Source organism: Anomaloglossus baeobatrachus, chromosome 2 (assembly GCF_048569485.1).
Source record: "Anomaloglossus baeobatrachus isolate aAnoBae1 chromosome 2, aAnoBae1.hap1, whole genome shotgun sequence".
Taxonomy (NCBI): Eukaryota; Metazoa; Chordata; class Amphibia; order Anura; family Aromobatidae; genus Anomaloglossus; species Anomaloglossus baeobatrachus.
The window spans coordinates 674358387-674383842 of record NC_134354.1 but is presented as its reverse complement, the minus strand read 5'-3'; the positions used below and the strand labels follow the sequence as shown (position 1 = coordinate 674383842).

The following is a 25456-nucleotide window of genomic DNA, read 5'->3' as shown; positions in this document are numbered from 1 at the left end:
GGGAAAGTTGCAAGATTTATTTTCTTTATCGTTCCTTTTGGAGACCCAGACCATGGGTGTTTAGCTTCTGCCTCCGGAGGACACACAAAGTACTACACTTAAAAGTGTAGCTCCTCCCTCTGAGCTTATACACCCCCTGGTGAGCAGACCCAGCCAGTTTATCGCTTTGTGTTCAGGAGGCATACATCCACATATGCATTCTCATCTGATTTGTTTGATTTTTGAAAAGAGTTTGAAGAAAAGCGGGTCCACGTCTTGGACTCCCGGCATGTCCCTTCTCACCCCACTGTGTCGGCGGTGTTGTTAAGGTTGATTTCCAAGGCTGGAGCCTTACATGCCGCGCTCCTTCACCATCCCTCCTGGGCTCTGGCTTGAAGTGGGAGCCAGCACGGTCTCCATGCTTGGCAGGAGGCCGGTCTCCATCCGCAGCCCTTCAGGACCCTGCTGGACCGGAGCACTCATCCCCAGGGGCCTGGCCCTGCGTCTCGGCAGCTAAGTACCTGAGACGTTTATTTATGGGGGTCCCTGTGCCTTATTGTTTGGGGAGAGTGTGTTTGCTGTGTTTACTGACATTTCCGGCGGGTTCTCTAGCTGTCGCACGAGAACCGCGCCGATGGTGCCTGCTCGTCGGCCTCGCCGCTCTAATTTAGGCCCCGGCTTCGCCGGAGGCCTAGTTTCTATTCACTGCCCTCGCATGTCATTCATGCAGAGGGACAGGCTCGGCTGCGCTCGGCGGCCGTTCTGCACAGGGGAGGGACACTCCCCACTGCTGTGCGTGTCTCCTCCCCTGTAGGTTTCTATGGCCCTCCAGATCCCGCTCTTCAGAGCAAGTCCCGCCCTCTCTCCTCGCTCCGGCGGCCATTTCCTCAGAGATTCACTCAGCGCTGGCTCTGCATCCCTGCTGGGTGCTGTGTTTGGAGGTCCGGGCTTTGGGATCTGGAGGGCACACAACACCGCTTCAGCGGTCTGGTAAGCCACAACCTCTGGTTGTGGATCTCTGTATATACTCTCTGGAGGTCATTCTCTGACAGAGCCCCCACTCCAGCAGCATGTCTCACACGAGGAACAAGGCTCCAAAGCTTTATTCAGTATGCACTGCATGTAAGCTCCTGCTGCCTGAACCGAGCACCTATCCACATTGTGATGCCTGCTCTAACTTGGCGGTGCCACAGCCTGGAGTCTCACCCCCAGTGGTCTCACAGGCTGCTCCTGCTCCTGTGGCTGAACCCCCGGCTTGGGTAGAATCCTTTTCTAGGTCTCTCTCCCAGTCTTTTGCTGAGTCCATGGGACTTTTGTTCAGGACTTTGCTGACTATGCATCAGCCCCCTTCACAGGGTGCCTCTGCTGCTAGGGGTCTCTCAGGACCGGAGCTCACAGAGGATTCATCATCTGGTCCCAGACCCCGTCCTCCTGAGAAGAGACGCAGGGTTCCCTCTCCCTCCTCGTCCCGCGGCTCTGGTTCAGGAGCTGACTCGCAGGATGAGGAGGATCCCTTTACTGGGGGCTCGGAGGCTAACTCCATGTACCCCATTGATCTGTCCGAAACTGACTCAGATGTTAGTGACTTGATTGCTTCCATTAATTCTGTACTGGATCTCAATCCGCCAGTATCAGAGGAGCAACCCTCTCTGGCAGAAAAGCACCAGTTTACCTCGCCTAAGAGAGCAAAGAGTGTGTTCTTTAACCACTCCAGTTTTCAAGCCGCTGTGACTAAGCCCAGGGCCTGTCCTGACAAACGCTTCCCAAAGCGTGGTTCTGATGACCGTTTTCCCTTTCCACCTGAGGTGGTCAAGGAGTGGGCTCATTCCCCAAAGGTAGACCACCGGTGTCTAGGCTCTCAGCCCGGACCGTTGTGTCGGTGGCTGATGGCACCTCCCTTAAGGATTCCACTGACCGCCAGATTGACCTTCTGGCCAAATCCGTATATGATGCGGCGGGGGCCTCGTTCTCCCCGACTTTTGCAGCAGTGTGGGCTCTCAAAGCCATCTCTGCTTCTCTAGAGGAGATGCATTCCCTCGCCAGGGAATCCATGCCCGAAATGGTTGCCTTAACTTCCCAAGCTTCAGCTTTTTCATCCTATGCTATGTCTGCCATGCTGGAGGCTTCTCACTGCACTGCGGTGGCTTCGGCTAATTCCCTCGCTATCCGCAGGATCTTGTGGCTTCGAGAGTGGAAGGCAGATGCTTCTTCAAAGAAGTACCTTGCTGGGCTCCCTTTTGCTGGGTCCCGGCTGTTCGGAGAACAGCTGGATGAAATTATTAAGGAAGCTACTGGCGGGAAGAGTACTTCCATGCCACAAACCAAAACCAGGAAACCTGTCCAGGGTAGGAATCAGTCGAGGTTTTGTTCCTTTCGTTCCTCCAACTGGTCGTCCTCTAAGCCCTCGGCCTCGTCCACTAACTCAGCCAAGTACCAGAAATCCAACTGGCGCCCAAAAGCGCGTCCACAAAAGACCGCAGGAGGTGCTTCCGCCAAGGCAGCCTCCTCGTGACTATCTGTTCGCGCCAGCAACGTCCTTAGTCGGTGGCAGGCTCTCCCACTTTGGCGACGCGTGGTTTCAACACGTCTCTGATCAGTGGGTGAGGGATATCATCTCCCACGGCTACAGGATAGAATTCTCTTCCAGCCCGCCAAACAGATTTTTTCTCTCAACTCCACCCTGCTCCAAGGCCGCCGCCTTCTCACAGGCCGTGGCATCCTTGCAGGCCAACGGAGTAATTGTACCGGTTCCCGCCCGGGAACGGTTCAGAGGTTTCTACTCAAATCTCTTCCTAGTCCCCTAAAAAGACGGTTCCTTCCGGCCCATCCTGGATCTCAAGCTTCTCAACAAGCATGTTCAGGTGCGGCACTTTCGCATGGAGTCTCTGCGATCAGTCATTGCCTCAATGACCCAAGGGGATTTCCTGGCGTCCATCGACATCAGAGATGCCTATCTGCATGTGCCAATTGCAGTTTCACACCAGAGTTGGCTACGCTTTGCAATCGGAGAAGATCATTTCCAGTTCGTGGCTCTCCCCTTCGGGTTGACCACAGCTCCTCGGGTATTCACCAAGGTCATGGCAGCAGTGATTGCGGTCCTGCACCTACAGGGGTTGGCAGCGATTCCCTACCTGGACGACCTTCTAGTCAAGGCTTCATCCAGCGTGGACTGTCAGCGGAGTGTCTCGCTCACTCTCGCCACTCTAGCCCAATTCGGGTGGCTTGTCAATCTTCCCAAATCCACTCTGACTCCGACCCAGAGTCTCACGTACCTAGGGATGCAGTTCGAGACTTTGCCGGCACTTGTGAAGTTGCCCTTAGTCAAACAGCAATCCCTCCAACTGGCGGTGCGCTCTCTGCAGAAGCCCCGCCGTTATTCCCTCAGGCGCCTGATGCAGGTGCTGAGTCAGATGGTGGCGTCAATGGAGGCTGTTCCCTTTGCCCAGTTTCATCTGCCTCCCCTGCAGCTGGACATTCTCCGCTGTTGGGACAAGCGGCCTTCCTCCTTACACAGGTTAGTGGCTCTGTCGCCACAGACCAGGAGCTCTCTTCAGTGGTGGCTTCGGCCCCTCTCCCTGTCCCAGGGGCGCTCCTTCCTGGCTCCGTCTTGGGTGATTCTCACCACAGATGCCAGTCTATCCGGCTGGGGAGCGGTATATCTCCACCACAGAGCTCAGGGCACTTGGACTCCGTCCGAGTCAGCCCTTTCAATCAATGTGCTGGAAACCAGAGCCATGTTTCTAGCTCTCCTAGCCTTTCACCACCTGTTGGCCGGCAGGCACATTCGAGTCCAATCGGACATCGCGACAGCGGTTGCCTACATCAATCACCAAGGCGGGACACGCAGCCGCCTGGCAATGTTGGAGGTATAACGCATCCTTCAATGGGCGGAGGACTCCAAGTCCACCATATCCGCAGTCCACATCCCAGGCGTGGAAAACTGGGAGGCAGATTATCTCAGCCGTCAAACCATGGACGGTGGCGAGTGGTCCTTGCACCCGGCAGTGTTTCAGTCAATCTGCCGCAAATGGGGCACTCCGGACGTGGACCAAGTGGCATCCCGTCACAACAACAAAGTTCCTGTTTACGTGGCTCGCTCCCACGATCCTCAGGCATTCGCCGTGGACGCTCTGGTTCAAGACTGGTCCCAGTTTCGTCTGTCCTACGTGTTTCCCCCTCTAGCTCTCTTGCCCAGAGTTCTGCGCAAGATCAGATTGGAGGGCTGTCGAGTCATCCTTATTGCACCGGACTGGCCCAGGCGAGCTTGGTATCCAGACCTGCTCCACCTGTCCGTAGAGATGCCGTGGCATCTCCCGGACCGTCCAGACCTACTCTCGCAAGGTCCGTTTTTCCGCCCGAATTCTGCGGCTCTCAAATTGACGGCGTGGCTCTTGAGTCCTGGATTTTGACGGCTTCTGGTATTCCTCCTGAAGTCATCTCCACTATGACTCGGGCCCGTAAGTCTTCCTCCGCTAAGATCTATCACAGGACTTGGAAAATTTTCCTGTCCTGGTGTCGCTCTGCCGGCCATCCTCCTTGGCCATTCTCCTTGCCGATCCTTCTGTCTTTTCTACAGTCCGGTCTGCAGCTAGGACTGTCTCTCAACTCTCTCAAGGGACAAGTCTCCGCTCTGTCAGTTCTGTTCCAGTGGCGTCTCGCTCGGCTGGCTCAGGTTCGCACCTTCATGCAAGGCGCGTCTCACATTATTCCGCCTTACCGGCGGCCCTTGGATCCCTAGGACCTTAACTTGGTTCTCACGGTTTTGCAGAAACCCCCCTTTGAGCCTCTTAGGGAGGTTTCTTTGTTTCGTCTTTCACAGAAAGTGGCCTTTCTGGTGGCCATAACTTCCCTCAGGAGAGTCTCTGATTTGGCTGCGCTCTCTTCGGAGTCACCTTTTTTGGTTTTTCATCAAGACAAGGTGGTTCTCCGTCCGACTCCGGACTTTCTTCCTAAGGTGGTCTCTCCTTTCCACCTTAACCAGGACATTACCCTACCTTCCTTTTGTCCGGATCCTGTTCATCGCTTTGAAAAAGCGTTGCATACTCTGGATCTGGTGCGTGCTCTCCTGATCTATGTGTCTCGCACCGCTGCTCTTAGGCGGTGCACTTCTCTTTTTGTTCTAACCACAGGCCGGCGCAAGGGCCTCTCTGCTTCTAAGCCGACCTTAGCCCGTTGGATTAGGTCGACCATTTCGGACGCCTACCAGTGTACTCAGGTGCCTCCCCCGCCGGGGATCAAGGCACACTCGAACAGAGCTGTCGGTGCCTCTTGGGCTTTCAGGCACCAGGCTACGGCTCAACAAGTCTGTCAGGCTGCCACTTGGACTAGCCTGCATACCTTTTCGAAGCACTACCAAGTGCATGCTCATGCTTCGGCAGATGCGAGCTTGGGCAGACGCATCCTTCAGGCGGCTGTCGCCCATTTGTGAAGTTAGGTTCTGCCTACTTCTTAGTTTTCTGTTTATTTCCCACCCATGGACTGCTTTGAGACGTCCCATGGTCTGGGTCTCCCAAAGGAACGATAAAGAAAGAGAATTTTGTTTACTTACCGTAAATTCTTTTTCTTATAGTTCCGTATTGGGAGACCCAGCACCCTCCCTGTTGCCTGTTGGCAATTTCTTGTTCCGCGTGTTATCACCGGCTGTTGTCGTGGACAGAATCTCCGGTTGTTCCGGCTCTTGCTCTGTTCTACTTGTGGGTGGCTATTCTCCTTCAGCTTTTGCACTAAACTGGCTGGGTCTGGCTCACCAGGTGGTGTATAAGCTCAGGGGGAGGAGCTACACTTTTAAGTGTAGTACTTTGTGTGTCCTCCGGAGGCAGAAGCTAAACACCCATGGTCTGGGTCTCCCAATATGGAACTATAAGAAAAAGAATTTACGGTAAGTAAACAAAATTCTCTTTTTTTTCAAATATACACTCAACATTAATATTGTAAGACCAAGACAGGAAAATTCATGGATTATGTAAATCACAGGATGGATAGCCATGATGATGATAAATAAATGGAAGCAATATTTTCAAAACTTCTCAATTTTTTCAGTATCTAGTATGAGCGCCGCACACAGAAATACACGCACTTAACTCAATACCGGCCGGTATTGAGTTAAGTGCGTGTATTTCTGTGTGCGCCGCTCATACTAGATACTGAAAAAATAGAGACGTTTTGAAAATATTGCTTCCATTTATTTATCCTTATCTCTATCCATCCTGCGATTACCATAATTCCACTTTTCCTTCTTGCTTTTGTAATTTCAATGTTGAGGTATTTAGTCAGTAATATATATGTGTTAGGAACAATCTATATTTTACATAAAAACCTAATTCAAACAATAGCTCGTTTTGTGATCACTCCATTCCCCTCAGTGTGTTTTTTTTTATGTATATGTCTTTTTGGACACAATACAGTTTAGACTCTGTGCTTGGCACTATTACATTACAGAACTGGGTCCCAAGGGGAAATCTAAGCAAGAAAAACATCTGCTTGGACTTTGTATAATCTTCTTGCTATCTGTTCGTTTCTAAGTTTTCCTCCCGAAGCCCAAAACCAAATTGTCATGATCCAGGCCGGCTTTTCCCTGCTGCTGGTTACACCCAGCTCTGGCCTGGTCATGTCAGGGGTTAACTTCCCTTGCCTCGTTCTGGATCCCAGGACGCTATGTATTGCCTCTCTACCTATGGTTCAGTGCCAGTGATATTTCTTCCTTGCAGTGTGTTTACTGGCTCTGGTGAGTGTTCCCGATCTGTCCTGCATCCTTGCTTCTGTGTCCTGACCTTGACCCTCCCCCGTTCGTCTGCCTGTCCCAGTCCCTGACTTCCCCCTCCTGTCTGTTGTTTGTGTTTCCCTCTACATACCTGATCTCCCGACTTTCGACTTGGTTCTGTTTTCTGACTTGATTTTCATACTCCCCTTGCAGTGACTCAACTTTTCTGGCTAGACCCTGATTGTTTGACTACTCTATTGCCCCCTGGTGGTTCGCCTGTGAACTACCTGCTGGAGTTAGGCAGCTGAAGTACAGCAGAGTTTCTATTACAGTGTGACTTTCTCTCCTTCATTACTCTGCTGCCACCTAGTGGGGAATACACTGTACAACGTCTTACTAGCCCTTTGTACAGCGTGATACAAATACTGTGTCTTTATGTAGGAAAATTAGGTTATAAACACCGTTGGCAATACTTGTTGTTCAGAACTGCAGACTTGCAGCGCTGGGGTCCTGGGTTCTAGTCCCACTAAGGACAACATCTGCAAGGAGTTTGTATGTTCTCCCCGTGTTTCGTGGGTTTCCTCCCACACTCCAAAAACATACAGATAGGGATTTTAGATTGTGAGCCCCAATGGGGACAGTATTGCCAATGTATGTAAAGCGCTGTGGAATTAATAGCGCTATATAAATTAATAAATATTATTATTATTATTATTATTATGCTATACACATCTAGTCCAGAAGAAGTATTTCCTATATACTGCTTTCTCCCCTAACTCTCTCGTATGGTTTTGATTTAAAAATAAAAAATTCCTTCACTTTGCACAAACTTCAGGAAATTAATCTTCTTGGTCATTCTTTTTAGTTATTCATCCCATTTTAATTAGGGACAAATCGCCTAATATTTCCATTCGTATACTTTGAGCATTTAACATCAGGATCCTGATTACTTTAATTTTCTATCCTATCGCAGATGTCCCATGGATCCGTAAATGCACTTTGCCGGGCGATAAAATTACAGTGTGAACTGTACTCTACACGCCAGATTGCCATATGTCTGGATCCTTATTGTGGACTTGGTTTTGTACTTTGGTGCCTTTGCAGGTTAGTTAAAAAAAAAAATGAACCAAAATTAAATAAAGCGAACAGCTTCATGGTGTATCTGTGCATACTACTTATGTAGCTACACAAGGATTTTTAGTACGGCAGCCCGGTGGCTCATAGTTCGCACCGTTGCTTTGGAGCGCTGGGCTCCTGGATTGTCCAACCAAGGACAACATCTGCATTGACTCTGTATATTTTCCTTGTGTCTATTTGGGTATTTATTGTTGGCAAGATCACAAAAATGGGCTGATAGTACATTATAATATACTTCTGTGGCAGAGGTTGACTGGTTTGGATCATTTGGATAAAACTAATTTTTACTTTCTACAGTTTGAAGGTTTGATGAGTTGATTATATTACATAATAAAAACCATATCTTGCAGGGATCATATAGCTGTCTACCTGGTGTATGGCGGGTGCTCTCCTTATCCTCCCTATACAGTCTTCTAATAATATCTTTTGTATGTTTTACTTTGCTCAGTGTTTACTCCGGTCACCAGTCAATATTAATTCCTCCTATGGAGTTGGAATCCAACCTTTTCCTTTGGCTGTCTGCAGTAAGTCAGTACAAGATCCGAGACACATTCTGTTCCTATTCTGTCATGGAGATGTGCTCCAAGGGACTTGGGAACCAGATTGAGGTGCTGAAGGTAAGATTTCTACATGAATGTCTTATAAACGAGTACATTTTAGCTAATAGGAAGATTTTTGAGTACTCACCGTAAAATCTTTCTCTGAGTCTTCATTGTGGGACACAGGAAACCACATGGTTTCCTGTGTCCCCCAATGAAACGAAAGAGAAAGGGTTTTTTGTTCTCCTTTTGTATTTTTATCATTGTGCCCACTATTAAGCCCACAAAGTCTACAAAGAAAGAGCAATGTTCCCCAAAATAACCAAGACGTGGCCACAGTCAGTGTCCTATCTGTGTCCTTTCACATTTCACAAATGCTCTCATTGACTCAGTAATGGGCTGAATGATTGGGTTAGCACACAGCATATTTAGCATTTTTTGCTCTTCAGAGTCATAGAATGCCGGTGACTCAACGTTGCTGAGATGGATTCTCCAAAAGTGTACCTTGGTTAAAACATTTTTTCACAAAACTATTTTCTTCCAGTAAAAGTAAGTAGAGGTCTGACAAGGCGGCACTAGTTGTTCATTATACCCTGTGACTTATTTTTCGAGTATGAACAAGAGACTTCTACAACTTGAATTACACATACTGTATCTATAAAACATTGTGCGATGGGTTCTTGGTATAGAAGTCTAAAGAAACCGTATAAACAGCTACTTTAGTGTCCCATCACTGTCCTTCTATTCTGATTAGTTTTCAGTTATCCAATATTTTCTTTCACAGACCAGAGGAATAAATCTCTCTTATGTACGGACTTGTGTTGTGGTGGCAGAAGAACGTCCAAGAGTTGCCCTCACATACTCATTCTCCAAACTTTTTAAAGACCTTGGTCTGTCTCCACGTGCAGTCAGTACGACCTTTGGATCAAGAGTCAATACTGCAATATGTTTACAGGTAAATAAAAATTAAGAAACTTAATGATATCTTTACTGGTCTAGCACTTATGGCTATGCACCACATTGTGTAAATTCAAGTGTCTAATGTAGTTTATTAGCATGATTCACAGACTGCCCAATGTTACTTAGGGGTGCTTCACACACAGCGAGATCGCTGCTGAGATCGCTGCTGAGCCACGGTTTTTGTGACGCAGCAGTAACTTCATTAGCGATCTCGCTGTGTGTGACACTGAGCAGCGATCTGGTCCCTGCTGTGAGATCGCTGCTCGTTACACACAGCCCTGGTTCGTTTTTTTTATTGTTGCTCTCCCGCTGGTAAGCACACATCGCTGTGTGTGACAGCGAGAGAGCAACAATCCTGAATGTGCAGGGAGCAGGAGCCAGTGTCTGACAGCCTGCGGTAAGCTGTAAACATCGGGTAACCAAGGTGGTTACCCGATATTTACCTTCGTTACCAGCCTACGCCGCTCTCGCGCTGCCTGTGTTGCCGGCTCCTGCTCTCTGCACATGTAGCTGCAGTACACATCGGATTAATTAACCCGATGTGTACTATAGCTAGGAGAGCAGGGAGCCAGCGCTAAGCAGTGTGCGCGGTTCCCTGCTCTCTGCACATGTAGCGACGTTATGATCGCTTCTGCATCGCTATGTTTGACAGCTAAGCAGCGATCATAACAGCGACATACAAGGTCGCTGTTACGTCACAGACAATGGTGACGTAACAGCGACGTCGCTGTCGCTATGTGTGAACCCAGCTTTAGTTTGGTATAGGACTGGATAGACACTTGAGTTTCTGAATCCCTTTACTTCCTCCCTGCTGAGTTAGAGTAGTAGAGACAAAGCTGAAATAAATAGGACATCTTCTCCAAATAGGACATGACAATTTGTGTCTGTATCCATAATATCCTGCAATTACTGCATCATCCACACTGATTTCAGCAGACATTAATTCTCTCTGAATTACAAGATGGTAGTTTAGGAGAGACGAATGGAATAGGATGTAGCTTCCCTTGTAGAAACGATGACCATGACCAGATTACAACTCCTCCGAATCTACAACATGGCTGATATCATGGCAACTTTCTGTTAAAGAATTAAGGCTAACAAAAGCTATGCATCATAAATACCTGAGCTATCAAGGGAACAGACTTCGCTTAGGTACTGTAGATAATTATCGAAGAGCACCATGATGGTTTTAGGTTTCATTGCAGGTACACTAAAACTTCTTAAAGGATTTTTCCACTACTGGATATTTTTTATTTAATCAATTCAAGGCACAATAGAAATAAAAACCATGTGCACTCGCTTCCTACAGTGGTGTCATGCTAGCGATGCCGGTGTTGTGACATTGTTGTAGTCAATCAGCATACACTGACCGGCTGCAGTTTTTAGTATTTTGTCAGAGCAGATATCTACTCTAACGGAATATTGTTGTGCTGCAGCTAATCGGTGATAGCGGATTGGCTGCAGTGATCACATGATACAACATTGTCAAGTCCCCCCTCACTCCCCGGAAACTGCAGCATTGATGTCACTTGAACAGTGGCACTGTGGGTGGCGCTGTAAATTGTTTTTGTTTTTTGTTTTGTCCATTTGAGGACACAAAAAAGACTAGGTGTTGACCAGAACTATACTGCTAGGTCAGCAATATTTAATTGTGGGGTTCAAATGGTCACTTTAGGACCTGCTAACATCTGATCACTGGGGGCTGATGGACCCATATGGCCACTTTAGGACTTGCTATCCTCAGATCACTCGGGGCTGATGGACCCATCTGCCCACTTTAGGACCTGCTATAATAAGATCACTAGGGGCTGATGGACCCATCTGGCCACTTTAGGACCTGCTATCCTCAGATCACTGGGGGCTGATGGACCCATCTGATATTGATGATGTACCCTAATAAGTCCTAAGTATCATAGTCCTGAACTCCTGTATAAACTTTCAGTATCTTAGAATTTTTAATGCATTTTGTCATAAAATACCTGTTTGAGGAAGCAGCTTCCATTTATGTATGTTTTTTTTTTTTTTTCATTTATTTCTCAGGGAACCTCAGGGCCGGATCCTACAACAGTGTATGTGGATCTCAAATCCCTTCGACATGACAGGTATTCAGTTTTATAATGCTGATGTTTTCTGGAAAGCTGAAAATGCTCCAGCAGTTATTGTTAACTCTAGTTATAATACATTGATCAATCTTACAGTATTGATCATTTTCCTAGAATTAATCATGAGCTAAGATGTAATTATTATTGTTTCTTGGCACTGCGTTGAGGTTCGGTGCAGTGTGTGTAGTCAGTCATAATGAAATAGATGAAGTATGTGGCCATACATATATGCACAGTACCCGTATATACTGATATCATAATGCTTATACCCTTCATGGTGTGAAATGGTTAAATATCTACCTTGACAATCTGGCATAACATCACACATCCGATTAGTCCGTGTCTAAAATGGCTATCATTGCCAGGATCTGACAGGATGCTAATGGCAGGGTGTCTCTGTTGGTACCGGCATTTCTGACAAGTGACAGGATAAAACCTGCAGCCATGACCTTCATAGTCTCGCAGTACCTCATGTCTGCCTCATATATTCAGTGTTTACCCACATGGAAGTCCCGATTATAGCTGATGACATTGTATTACTTATTACAACCTGGTGAGAAAACTTTGGAGAATTCGACAAGTCTAGAAATCAGCCATCACAATTTTATTTTTCCCGATGAAATAGCTTTCTAATATGTTTCTTTATAAGGAATGTGTTATCATTAAATAACTTATTGTTTTAATCAAGGTTTTGCATTAAGTATACAGCATCGGTCAAAAGCTTGAACGCATCTGTTCATCCAGTGGTTTTCTTAGTTCTTATTACAATGTGCACATAATAGATTCAGACTGAAGGCAGCAAAACTAGAAGGGGATACACATGGAAAAAAGGAGTAAAGAAAAGCAAACTGTAATATGTGTTAAACCTTAGATTCCTCTTTTTATTATGTGTTAATGATGGACTGTCATTACTCTTGTTTGATTCTAGTCATATTCTAGCTTAGAATAGTTGTCAAATAGGGCTGAGCACTGTATGAAGCTGTGTACTAACACTGCCTCTAGCAGCAATGAATAGACTGACCAACATTTGTATAGAGGAATCCAGTGAGCATGTGCAAAAAATATTGTGAAGGGAAGTGAAAAAGAGTCAGCTGTGACATCAACTATTGAGATTATTGAATCCTGTGTTATCAGTTGTGTATAGAGATGGTGTCATTGTAATCCTGTCTCTGATGATAAGGAGCTTGCTGCAAACTCATAAGGACAGTAGGTATGAATCTAAAATGCCATTGGGACAATTCTAAGTTTGAAAATTTGTTTTTTAGGAAAGGTCATAAAAAAAAGGATTGCCAAAAAAAAAGCAAATATCTGATTAAATCATGCTCATTTATAGCATGTGGCCAGTTTAGCATGACAAATATTAGATTCCTGGTCTTAAGGTCCGCCTACACAAGTTCCCTCAATCCAGTGATGGTCTCATGTGGGCAGCACGGTGGCTCAGTGGTTAGCACTGCAGTCTTGCAGCGCTGGGGTCCTGGGTTCAATTCCCACCAAGGACAACATCTGCAAGGAGTTTGTATGTTCTCCCCGTGTTTGTGTGGGTTTCCTCCGGGTTCTCCGGTTTCCTCCAACACTCCAAAGACATACTGATAGGGAATTTAGATTGTGAGCCCCAATGGGGACAATATTGTCAATGTATGTAAAGTGCTATGGAATTAATAGCGCTATATAAATGAATAAATATTATTTTATTATTATTATTTGTATGGGGGGCTCCCTGCTCTATCCTGACAGATGATGTCGAAGTAGTGTGTGTCGGCCAGAAGCAGAGGAGGACCGCTGTGCAGCATACCTGCTGGGAGCACCTGCGGTGGAACGCGGAGTCCTCCATGCATTCCACCGCAGGTGCTCGCGCTCAAATGAACTGCGTTCCAGGATCCTTTGTCGGCCAGAAACAATCAATATTGCCAAACGTGGTGAATGTGTGTGTGCACAATCTGATGAGGATGATGGATGATGCCCATCAGGACCTCGACGATCAAAAAATGGTCCAGGCCATTCCGACACAACCAGCGATCTCACAGCAGGGGCCTGGTCGCTGCTATGTGTCAAGTGTAGCGAGATCGCTGGCGAGGTCGTTGTTGCATCACAGAATCTGTGACTCGGCAGCGATCTCGCTATGTGTGAAGGTACCTTAAAGCTCTATAAGGTCATTCCATGGTAACTTACGTTACATTCACTGAGTTAATGGCTTCAGACTGTTCTTTGAGGGCAGGCACAAAAATTAATGAATGTATATTGTACATTGAACTATTCTCAAGAGATTTCAACAGTTTGATTTTTCAACAATAAAAATTAAATACAAAATACAATGTTATTACTTTGTAACTTACGTTTCTTTTTGTGTAACGTAAGTTACAAAGTAATAACATTGTATTTTGTATTTAATTTTTATTGTTGAAAAATCAAACTGTTGAAACCTCTTGAGAATAGTTCAATGTACAATATACATTCATTCATTTTTGTGCCTGCCCTCAAAGAACAGTCTGAAACCATTATTAACTCAGTTTTTGGCTTGTGAATGTAATGTAAGTTACCATGGAATGACCCTGTACAGATTAGACTAATGTTGACCGAACCTGCTGGTATTCACAAACAATCTAATGTTTCTGGGTGATCCCGGACAGCTGATTGTCTAGGAAGATGTTTACCGGGCATGTTTGATTTCGGACTGACAATCACTTGGTTCTCCTGGAGGTAAGGCTACTTTCACACTTGCGTTGGACGGCTTCCGTAGCATTGCGTTGTGTGACGGATGCAACGGATGCGTTACATATAGTGGCACAACGGATGCTACGGATCTTAGAAAACAACGGAAAGCTTTTTTTTTTATTATTTTTTTTTTCTTCTTTACAGTTTTACCAGCAGCAGACTATTGTGAACGATCAGCTGATCGCTCTCAATAGCCGGCGGCCGGGCGCTCAGCTGATCGCTGTCACATGCCGGCGGCCGGGCGCTAGGCTGAGCGCTGTCACATGCCGGCAGCCGGGCACTCAGCGGAGCGCTGTCACATGCCGGCGCTCAGCTGAGCGCTGTCACATGCCGGCGCTCAGCTGAGCGCTCTCACATGCCGGCGCTCAGCTGAGCGCTCTCACATGCCGGCGCTCAGCTGAGCGCTCTCACATGCTGGCGGCCGGGCGCTCAGCTGATCGCTCTCACATGCCGGCGGCCGGGCGCTCAGCTGATCGCTCTCACATGCCGGCGGCCGGGCGCTCAGCTAATCGCTCTCACATGCCGGCGGCCGGGCGCTCAGCTGATCGCTCTCACATGCCGGCGGCCGGGCGCTCAGCTGATCGCTCTCACATGCCGGCGGCCGGGCGCTCAGCTGATCGCTCTCACATGCCGGCGGCCGGGCGCTCAGCTGATCGCTCGCACATGCCGGCGGCCGGGCGCTCAGCTGATCGCTCTCACATGCCGGCGGCCGGGCGCTCAGCTGATCGCTCTCACATGCCGGCGGCCGGGCGCTCAGCTGAGCGCTCATACATGCCGGCGGCCGGGCGCTCAGCTGAGCGCTCATACATGCCGGCGGCCGGGCGATCAGCTGAGCGCGCTCACATGCCGGCGGCCGGGCGATCAGCTGAGCGCGCTCACATGCCGGCGGCCGGGCGCTCAGCTGAACGTTCGTCCACCGAGAAACAAAATAAAGTTTCTGTGATTTAAAAAGAAAAAAAAAAAGCATGCACAGTGAAAAATAAAGGTTTCCGTCGCTAAAAAAAAAAGTTACATGCAGCATTCCTTCAAAATAACAACGCTGCGTCGTCCAGCGGATGCAACGCTGACACTTGCGTTACAGTGCGTTGTCCATACAAGTCTATGGAGAATAGCGCAGTGCGTTAACGGACTGTGCTATTCTCCATAGTGACGGACTCCGCTGAACGCAAGTGTGAAAGTACCCTAAGCCATCACCAGACATGGCAGCGGCTCTCCCATAAAGAACCCAGGAGCGTTCATTTAGCTAAACAAGCATTGGTGTGTATGCAAGAGCTGTCCAAGATGGTTGGCGTCCAAACGTTTGGCCAAACTGTGGTTGGGCAACAGCCATCTAATGTGTTAATATGTTAATGTTAATATGTGTCTCTAAGTTGGTCATACACTTACAATAGCTGTTGGCCCACCTTTCATTTGACCGTCAGCCCACTCTCCAAACTTACCATACACATGAATATTTGTATGTTCTCACTCGGGAGAGCAGAGAAAGGTACTTCCAAATGGCTGTGACTGCGGCTTTTCACCTGAAACTAATGGTTTGGGCATTAAAATTCAGGCTGCCCAACCTTTTTTCCCCCCAACATCATCTGTCAGGGTAGAGTTAGGAGGCCCCTATACAGATTAGACTGTTGGCCTATATTGGAGGCTTCTTCTGACCTTGGTCAGGGGAACCATCTTTACAGTTATACTCTGTCCAGGAAATTTCATGAATGGTTACATGTCCATGGCCAATCCTCAGCTCCTCATACACACTGTCCCACACTTATCACTGAGATTTCTGGAATTATTCATTTTCTTTTACATTACATGGTCTTTGCAATTACGTTGCATTTCCAATAGTCATATGTTTTACATGATGGACTCATCCTGAAAGGAAATATAGCTCAGTTTGATACACTTCTCAAGAATGACTGATCACGTTACTCTGCCAACATACAGTGCTGGCCAAAAGTATTGGCACCCCTGCAATTCTGTCAGATAATACTCAGTTTCTTCTTGAAAATTATTGCAATCACAAATTCTTTGGTATTATCTTCATTTAATTTGTCTTCAATGAAAATAAATTGTCATAAAGCCAAATTGGATATAATTCCACACCAAACATAAAAAAGGGGGTGGATAAAAGTATTGGCACTGTTTGAAGAATCATGTGATGCTTCTCTAATTTGTGTAATTAACAGCACCTGTAACTTACCTGTGGCACCTAACAGGTGTTGGCAATAACTAAATCACACTTGCAGCCAGTTGACATGGATTAAAGTTGACTCAACCTCTGTCCTGTGTCCTTGTGTGTACCACATTGAGCATGGAGAAAAGAAAGAAGACCAAAGAACTGTCTGAGGACTTGAGAATCCAAATTGTGAGGAAGCATGAGCAATCTCAAGTCTACAGGTCCATCTCCAAAGACCTGAAAGTTCCTGTGTCTATGGTGCGCAGTGTCATCAAGAAGTTTAAAGCCCATGGCACTGAGGCTAACCTCCCTAGATGTGAAAGGAAAAGAAAAATTGACGAGAGATTTCAACGCAAGATTGTGCGGATGGGGGATAAAGAACCTCGACTAATATCCAAACAAGTTTAAGTTGCCCTGCAGTCCGAGGGTACAACAGTGTCAACCCGTACTAAGCGTCGGCATCTGAATGAAAAGGGACTGTATGGTAGGATACCCAGGAAGACCCCACTTCTTACCCCGAGACATAAAAAAGCCAGGCTGGAGTTTGCCAAAACTTACCTGAGAAAGCCTAAAACGTTTTGGAAGAATATTCTCTGGTCAGATGAGACAAAAGTAGAGCTTTTTGGGAAAATCCATCAACATAGAGTTTACAGGAAAAAAAAGAGGCATTCAAAGAAAAGAACACGGTCCCTACAGTCAAACATGGCGGAGGTTCCCTGATGTTTTGGGGTTGCTTTGCTGCCTCTGGCACTGGACTGCTTGACCGTGTGCATGGCATTATGAAGTCTGAAGACTACCAACAAATTTTGCAGCATAATGTAGGGCCCAGTGTGAGAAAGCTGGGTCTCCCTCAGAGGTCATGGGTCTTCCAGCAGGACAATGACCCAAAACACACTTCAAAAAGCACTAAAAAATGGTTTGATAGAAAGCACTGGAGACTACTAAAGTGGCCAGCAATGAGTCCAGACCTGAATCCCATAGAACACCTGTGGAGAGATCTCAAAATGGCAGTTTGGAGAAGGCACCCTTCAAATCTCAGGGACCTGGAGCAGTTTGCCAAAGAAGAATGGTCTAAAATTCCAGCAGAGCATTGTAAGAAACTCATTGATGGTTACCGGAAGCGGTTGTTCGCAGTTATTTTGTCTATAGGTTGTGCAACCAAGTATTAGGCTAAGGGTGCCAATACTTTTGTCTGGGCCATTTTTGGAGTTTTGTGTGACATGATCATTGATTTGATTTTTGTTTCATTCTCTTTTGTGTTTTTTCATTGCAAGCAAAATAAATGAAGATGATAATAATACCAAAGAATTTGTGACTGCAATCATTTTCAGGAAAAAACTGAGTATTATCTGACAGAATTGCAGGGGTGCCAATACTTTTGGCGAGCCTTGTCACTCTGAGGATGTCTTTAGTGATTTACATTGCCTTGAAAAAGTATTAATGCCCTGTAAAATTTTCACATTTTTTTCACATCTCATGCACACCCTTATATATATATATATTTTTATTGAGCTTTTATGTGATATAACAACACTATGTAGTATTTGTGAAGTGTAGAGCAAATTGTACATGGTTTTCTTTTATTTAAACAATATAAATATGAGAATTGTGATGTCCATTTGTATTCAGTCCCCATTTTGTAGGCTTAGGCTATGTGCGCACGTTGCGTAAATACATGCAGTTACGCTGCGCTTTGTAGCGCAGCGTAACTGCATGCGTCCTGCGTCCCCTGCAAAGTCTATGGAGATTGTGCAGGGGCCGTGCGCACGTGGCATTTTAGAGCGCAGTGCTTCGGCTACTGCCGAAGCGCTGCGTAAAAAGAAGTGACATGTCCTGCTCTGTCTATGGGAGGAGCTGCAGGTAGAGCGCATGGAATCGGCTTCACTACGGACATTTCTGCAGCGATTTAAAGCGCACATGTGCTCTTCAGATCGCTGCAGAAATTTCTGCAGTGAACTGTATGCAACGTGCGCACATAGCCTTACTGTTCGCTGCAATTACTGCTGCAGTCTTTTGGGGTATGTCTCTACCCGCTTTCCACATCTAGAGGCTGAAATTTTTGCCCCTTTTCTTCATCGTTCCTTATGGGAGACCCAGACCATGGGTGTATAGCTTCTGCCTCCGGAGGACACACAAAGTACTACACTAAAAAGTGTAGCTCCTCCCTCCTAGCATATACACCCCCTGGATAACCAAATATAGCCAGTTCAATGCTTTGTGTTCAGGAGGCACACATCCACACATGCATCCTCATCTGTTTTTGATTTTTGAAAAGAGTTTGAAGAAAAGTGGGTCCAAGCCTGGACTCCCGGCATGTCCCTTCTCACCCCACTGTGTCGGCGGTGCTGTTAAGGTTGATTTCAGGGCTGGAGCCCTTCATGCCGCGCTCCTTCACCATCCCCTGGGGCTCTGGCTTGAAGTGGGAGCCAGCACGGTTCTCACTGCCTTGCAGGAGACCGGTCTCCATCCGCAGCCCCTTTTGGATCCTGCCGGACAGAGCACTCATCCCTCAGGGACCTGGCCCTGCGTCTCACAAGCTAAGTATCTGAGACGTGGTTATCAGGGGGTCCCTTGTACTTTTATTGTGGGGGAGAGTGTGCTGTAAATCTATGCTGACTTTCCGGCCGGTTCTCTGGTTTTCACCGGAGAACCGCGCAAATGGTGCCTGCGCGCCGGCCGCATTATTAAATTTAGGCCCCGGCTTTGTCTGAGGCCTACTTTCGTTTTCACTGCCCCTGCATGCCAATCATGCAGGGGGACAGTGCGGCTCCGCCCAGCGGCTGTTCAGCACAGGGAAGGGACACTCCTCTCTGAGGAAAGATTCCCTCCCCTGTATACCTCCTTTGCCCTCCGGATCCCGCTCTTTGAGATAGGCCCCGCCCCCTCTCCTCGCTCCGGCGCCATTTTATCAGCGTTCTCACACTGATTGGAGCTGCCTGCAGCATCTCTCTGGGGGTCCGGTCTGTGGGATCTGGAGGGCACACAAACGGTCGGGTAAGCCACAACCTCTGGTTGTGGACCTAGTTATATACTCTCTGGGGGCCATTCTACTCAGAACTCCCACTTCAGCAGCATGTCTCACACAAGGAGCAAGGCTGCAAGGCTGTACTCAATATGCACTGCATGTAAGCTCGTACTGCCTGAACCGAGCACATATCCACATTGTGATGCCTGCTCTAACATGGTGGTGCCTCAGCCTGGAGTCTCACTCCCAGTGGTCCCTCCGGCTGCTTCGGCTCTGGTGGCTGAACCCCCGGCTTGGGTAGAATCCTTCTCTAAGTCTATCTCCCAGTCCTTTGCCAACTCCATGGGACAGTTGTCCCGGACTCTGCTGAGCATGCATCAGCCCCCTTCTCAGGGCGCCTCTGCTGCTACGGCTCGCTCAGCAGAGCTCACAGAGCTCAGACCCCGTCCTCTTAAACGGAGACACAGGGGTTCCTCTCCTTCCTCGTCCCGCGGCTCTGATTCACGAGCTGAATCACAGGACGAGGAGGATGCCTTTACTGTGGGCTCGGACGCTACCTCCATGTGCCCCATTGATCTGACCGAAGGTGATGCAGATGTTAGTGATTTGATTGCGTCCATTAATTCTGTACTGGACCTCAATCCACCAGTATCGGATGAACAACCCTCTCTGGTAGAAAAGCACCAGTTTACATCACCTAAGAGAGCAAGGAGTGTGTTCTTTAACCACTCCAGTTTTCAGGACACTGTGACCAAGCCCAGGGCCTGTCCTGACAAACGCTTCCCAAAGCGTAGTTCTGATGACCGTTTTCCCTTTCCACCAGACGTGGTCAAGGAGTGGGCTCATTCACCGAAGGTGGACCCTCCGGTGTCTAGAATCTCAGCCCGGACAGTTGTATCTGTGACTGATGGCACCTCACTTAAGGATTCCACTGACCGCCAGGTTGACCTTTTGGCCAAATCTGTATATGAAGCGGCAGGGGCCTCGTTCTCCCCGTCTTTTGCAGCAGTATGGGCTCTCAAAGCCATCTCTGCTTCTCTAGAGGAGATGCATTCCCTCACCAGGGACTCTATGCCCGAAATGGTTGCCTTAACTTCCCAGGCTTCAGCCTTTTCATCCTATGCCATGTCTGCCATTCTGGAGGCTTCTCACCGCACGACGGTGGCTTCGGCTAATTCCCTCGCTATACGCAGGATCTTGTGGCTGCGAGAGTGGAAAGCAGACGCTTCTTCCAAGAAGTACCTTGCTGGGCTCCCATTTGCTGAGTCCTGGCTGTTCGGCGAACAACTGGAGGAAATCATTAAGGAAGCTACTGGCGGGAAGAGTACTTCCTTGCCACAAACTAAAACCAGGAAACCTGTCCAGGGCAGGAACCAGTCGAGGTTTCGTTCCTTTCGTTCCTCTAACTGGTCATCCTCTAAGCCCTCGGCCTCGTCCACTAACTCAGCCAAGGACCGAAAACCCAGCTGGCGCACGAAGCCGCGTCCTCAGAAGTCCGCAGGAGCCGCTGCCACTAAGGCAGCCTCCTCTTGACTATCTGGCCGCGCCAGCAACGTCCTTGGTCGGTGGCAGGCTCTCCCACTTTGGCGACGTGTGGTTTCAACACGTCTCCGATCAGTGGGTGCGGGATATCATATCCCACGGCTACAGGATAGAATTTTCTTCCAGCCCACCAAACAGATTTTTTCTGTCCACTCCCCCCTGCTCCAAGGCCGCCGCCTTCTCGCAGGCCGTGGCATCCTTGCAGGCCAATGGAGTAATTGTACCGGTTCCCGCCCGGGAACGGTTCAGAGGTTTCTACTCAAATTTCTTCCTAGTCCCCAAAAAGGACAGTTCCTTCCGGCCCATCCTGGATCTCAAGCTTCTCAACAAGCATGTTCAGGTGCGGCATTTTTGCATGGAGTCTCTGCGATCAGTCATTGCCTCAATGACCCAAGGAGATTTCCTAGCATCCATCGACATCAGAGATGCCTATCTGCATGTGCCAATTGCAGTTTCACACCAGCGTTGGCTACGTTTTGCAATCGGAGAGGAACATTTCCAATTCGTGGCTCTCCCATTTGGGTTAGCCACAGCCCCTCGAGTATTCACCAAAATCATGGCAGCAGTGGTTGCGGTTCTGCACCTCCAGGGGTTGGCAGTGATTCCTTACCTGGACGACCTTCTAGTCAAGGCTTCATCCAGTGCAGACTGTCAGCGGAGTGTCTCGCTCACTCTCGCCACTCTAGTCCAGTTCGGGTGGCTTGTCAATCTACCCAAGTCCACTTTGACTCCGACCCAGAGTCTCACGTACCTAGGGATGCAGTTCGAGACTTTGCCGGCACTTGTAAAGCTGCCCTTAGTCAAACAGCAGTCCCTCCATCTGGCGGTGCGCTCTTTACTGAGGTCTCGCCGTCACTCCATCAGGCACCTAATGCAGGTGCTGGGTCAGATGGTGGCGTCAATGGAAGCTGTTCCCTTTGCCCAGTTCCATCTGCGTCCCCTGCAGCTGGATATTCTCCGCTGTTGGGACAAGCGGACTTACTCCTTGCACAGGTTGGTGGCTCTGTCGCCATAGACCAGGGGCTCCCTTCAGTGGTGGCTTCGGCCCCTCTCTCTGTCTCAGGGACGTTCCTTCCTGGCCCCGTCCTGGATGATCCTCACCACGGATGCCAGTCTAGTCGGCTGGGGAGCAGTATATCTCCACCACAGAGCGCAGGGCACTTGAACTCAGTCCCAATCAGCCCTCTCTATCAATGTGCTGGAAATCAGAGCTGTGCTTCTAGCTCTCTTAGCCTTTCACCATCTGTTGGCGGGCAAGCACATTCGAGTCCAGTCAGACAACGCGACAGCAGTTGCCTACATCAATCACCAAGGCGGGACACGCAGCCGCCTGGCAATGTTGGAGGTTCAACGCATCCTTCAGTGGATGGAGGACTCCAAGTCCACCATATCCGCAGTCCACATCCCAGGCGTGGAAAACTGGGAGGCAGATTATCTCAGCCGTCAGACCGTGGACAGCGGCGAGTGGGCTCTGCATCCGGCAGTGTTTCGGACAATCTGCCGCAAGTGGGGCACTCCGGAAGTGGACCTAATGGCATCCCGGCACAACAACAAGGTTCCGGTTTACGTGGCTCGCTCCCACGATCCTCAGGCCTTTGCAGCGGACGCGCTGGTTCAGGATTGGTCCCAGTTTCGTCTGTCTTACGTGTTTCCCCCTCTAGCTCTCTTGCCCAGAGTCCTGCGCAAGATCAGAATGGAGGACCGTCGGGTCATCCTCATTGCTCCAGACTGGCCCAGGCGAGCTTGGTATCCAGACCTGCTCCACCTGTCCGTAGAGGTGCCGTGGCATCTTCCGGACCGTCCAGACCTTCTCTCACAAGGTCCGTTTTTCCGCCAGAATTCTGCGGCTCTCAGATTGACGGCGTGGCTTTTGAGTCCTGGATCTTGACGACTTCTGGTATCCCTCCTGAAGTCATCTCCACTATGACTCGGGCTCGGAAGTCTTCCTCGGCCAAGATATATCACAGGACCTGGAGAATCTTCCTGTCCTGGTGTCGCTCTTCCGGCCATGCTCCTTGGCCTTTTTCCCTGCCGACCCTTCTGTCCTTTTTACAGTCCGGTCTGCAGCTAGGACTATCCCTCCCTTCCCTCAAGGGTCAGGTCTCGGCTCTGTCAGTTTTGTTCCAGCGGCGTATCGCCGGACTGGCTCAGGTGCGCACCTTCATGCAGGGCGCATCTCACATCATTCCGCCTTACCGGCGTCCTTTGGATCCCTGGGACCTTAATCTGGTCCTCACGGCCTTGCAGAAACCCCCTTTTGAGCCACTTAGGGAGGTTTCTTTGTCTCGTCTTTCACAGAAAGTGGTCTTTCTAGTGGCCATAACCTCCCTCAGGAGAGTCTCTGATTTGGCTGCTCTCTCTTCGGAGTCACCTTTTTTGGAGTTTCATCAGGACAAGGTGGTTCTCCGTCCGACTCCGGACTTTCTTCCTAAGGTGGTATCTCCTTTCCACCTTAACCAGGATATTTCCCTGCCTTCCCTTTGTCCGGCTCCTGTTCATCGCTTTGAAAAAGCGTTGCATACTCTGGATCTGGTGCGGGCGCTCCGGATCTATGTGTCTCGCACCGCTGCTCTTAGGCGGTGCACCTCTCTTTTTGTGCTGACCTCAGGTAGGCGCAAGGCCCTCTCGGCTTCTAAGCCGACCCTAGCTCGTTGGATTAGGTCGGCCATCTCCGATGCCTACCAGTGTTCTCAGGTGCCTCCCCCGCCGGGGATCAAGGCACACTCGACCAGAGCGGTCGGTGCCTCTTGGGCTTTCCGGCACCAGGCTACGGCTCAGCAGGTCTGTCAGGCTGCCACTTGGTCTAGTCTGCATACCTTTTCGAAGCACTACCAAGTGCATGCTCATGCTTCGGCAGATGCGAGCTTGGGCAGACGCATCCTTCAGGCGGCTGTCGCCCATTTGTGAAGTTAGGTTTCGCCTACTTCTCAGTTTTCTGTTTATTCTCACCCATGGACTGCTTTGAGACGTCCCATGGTCTGGGTCTCCCATAAGGAACGATGAAGAAAAAGAGAATTTTGTTTACTTACCGTAAATTCTTTTTCTTATAGTTCCGTAATGGGAGACCCAGCACCCTCCCTGTTGGCAGTTTTCTTGTTCCGTGTGTTTTCACCGGCTGTTGTTGTAGACAGAGGCTCCGGTTGTTCCGGTTTTTTGCTCTATCTCTACTTGTGGGTGGCTGTCCTCCTTCAGCTTTTGCACTAAACTGGCTATATTTGGTTATCCAGGGGGTGTATATGCTAGGAGGGAGGAGCTGCACTTTTTAGTGTAGTACTTTGTGTGTCCTCCGGAGGCAGAAGCTATACACCCATGGTCTGGGTCTCCCATTACGGAACTATAAGAAAAAGAATTTACGGTAAGTAAACAAAATTCTCTTTTTTTCTTTGCAAACTAGCTGTAGCTCAGTGAGATTGGATGGAGGCATCTGAACAGCAATTTTTAAGTTTTGCCACAGATTCTCAATGGGATTTAACATTGGTCTGTCACTGGACCATTCACACACATATGAATATGCTTTAATCTAAACCATGCATTGTTGCTCTTGCCGTATCTTTAGGGCCATTGTTTTGCTGGAAGGTGAACCTATGCCCCAATCTTAAACCTTTTGCAGTATCTAACCAGTTGTTCTCCAGGATTGTCCTGTATTTAGCTCCATCTATGTTCCCAAGAATTCTGACCAGATTTCCTGTCCCTGTTGAAGAAAAGTCTCCCGACAGTATGATGCTGCCACCACCATGTTTGATGGTGGGGATGGTGTTTCCAGGGTGATGTACAGGGTTAGTTTTCCACCACGCATAGCGTTTTGCAGTTAGCCCAGAAAGTTCAATTTGGGCTCATTTGACCAGAGCACCTTCTTCCACATGCTAGCTGTGTCTTATACATGGCCTTTTGCAAACTGCAGGACTTCTTATGACTTGCTTTCAAAAATGTCTTTCTTGCCACTCTTCAGTAAAGGCTAGATTGGTGGAATATATGACTAATACTTGTCCTATGGACAGTTTTCCCCCACCTGAGCTGTGGATCTCTGCAGCTCCTCAGGAGTGATCATAGACCTTTTGGCTGCTTTTCTAATTAGTGGTGGTCTTGCTAAGATGTCCGTTTAGGTTAACGGCCATCTCTTGTAGGTTTGTAGTTGTACCGTACTCTTTCCATTTATGGATAATGAATTGAACAGTGCTCTGTGAGACATTCAGAACTTAGGCTATTTTTTATAACCTAGCCCTGCTTTACTCTTCTCCACAACGTTATCCCTGTTCTGTCTGGTGTGTTCCTTGGTTTTTATGATGTTTGATCCCTAATGTTCTCCAACAAACCACTGAGGTCTTCACAGAACATCTGTAGTTATTCTGAGAATACATTACACATAGATGGACTCAATTTACTAATTAGGTGACTTATGGAGGTAATTGGTTAAGTAGGATTTTTAGTAGTATCACACTACAGGTGCTGAATACCAATGCATGTCACAATTTCCAGATTTATATTTTTAAAATATTTATAAAACCATGTATTTCCCAATAAAATACATTTAAGTTTGTGGATGTAACATGGACACGTTCACTGAATACTTTTTCAAGGCAATGTATATTATATATTGTATATTAATATAATGTATGTTTTTATCCGCTATCCAAATTTCTTTTCATTTGAGTT

General features: G+C 48.1%; 1 protein-coding gene across 1 annotated transcript in view; it reads left to right on the top strand.

The window, feature by feature from the left end:
* Positions 1-25456, top strand: part of DIP2B (disco interacting protein 2 homolog B) — a 324894-nt gene that overhangs the window by 272735 nt on the left and 26703 nt on the right. Inside the window, exons 30-33 of the mRNA XM_075333901.1 lie at positions 7653-7783; positions 8265-8433; positions 9140-9310; positions 11356-11417. Of these exons, the coding sequence (XP_075190016.1) occupies positions 7653-7783; positions 8265-8433; positions 9140-9310; positions 11356-11417 (533 nt within the window). The remainder of the gene's footprint in view (positions 1-7652; positions 7784-8264; positions 8434-9139; positions 9311-11355; positions 11418-25456) is intronic.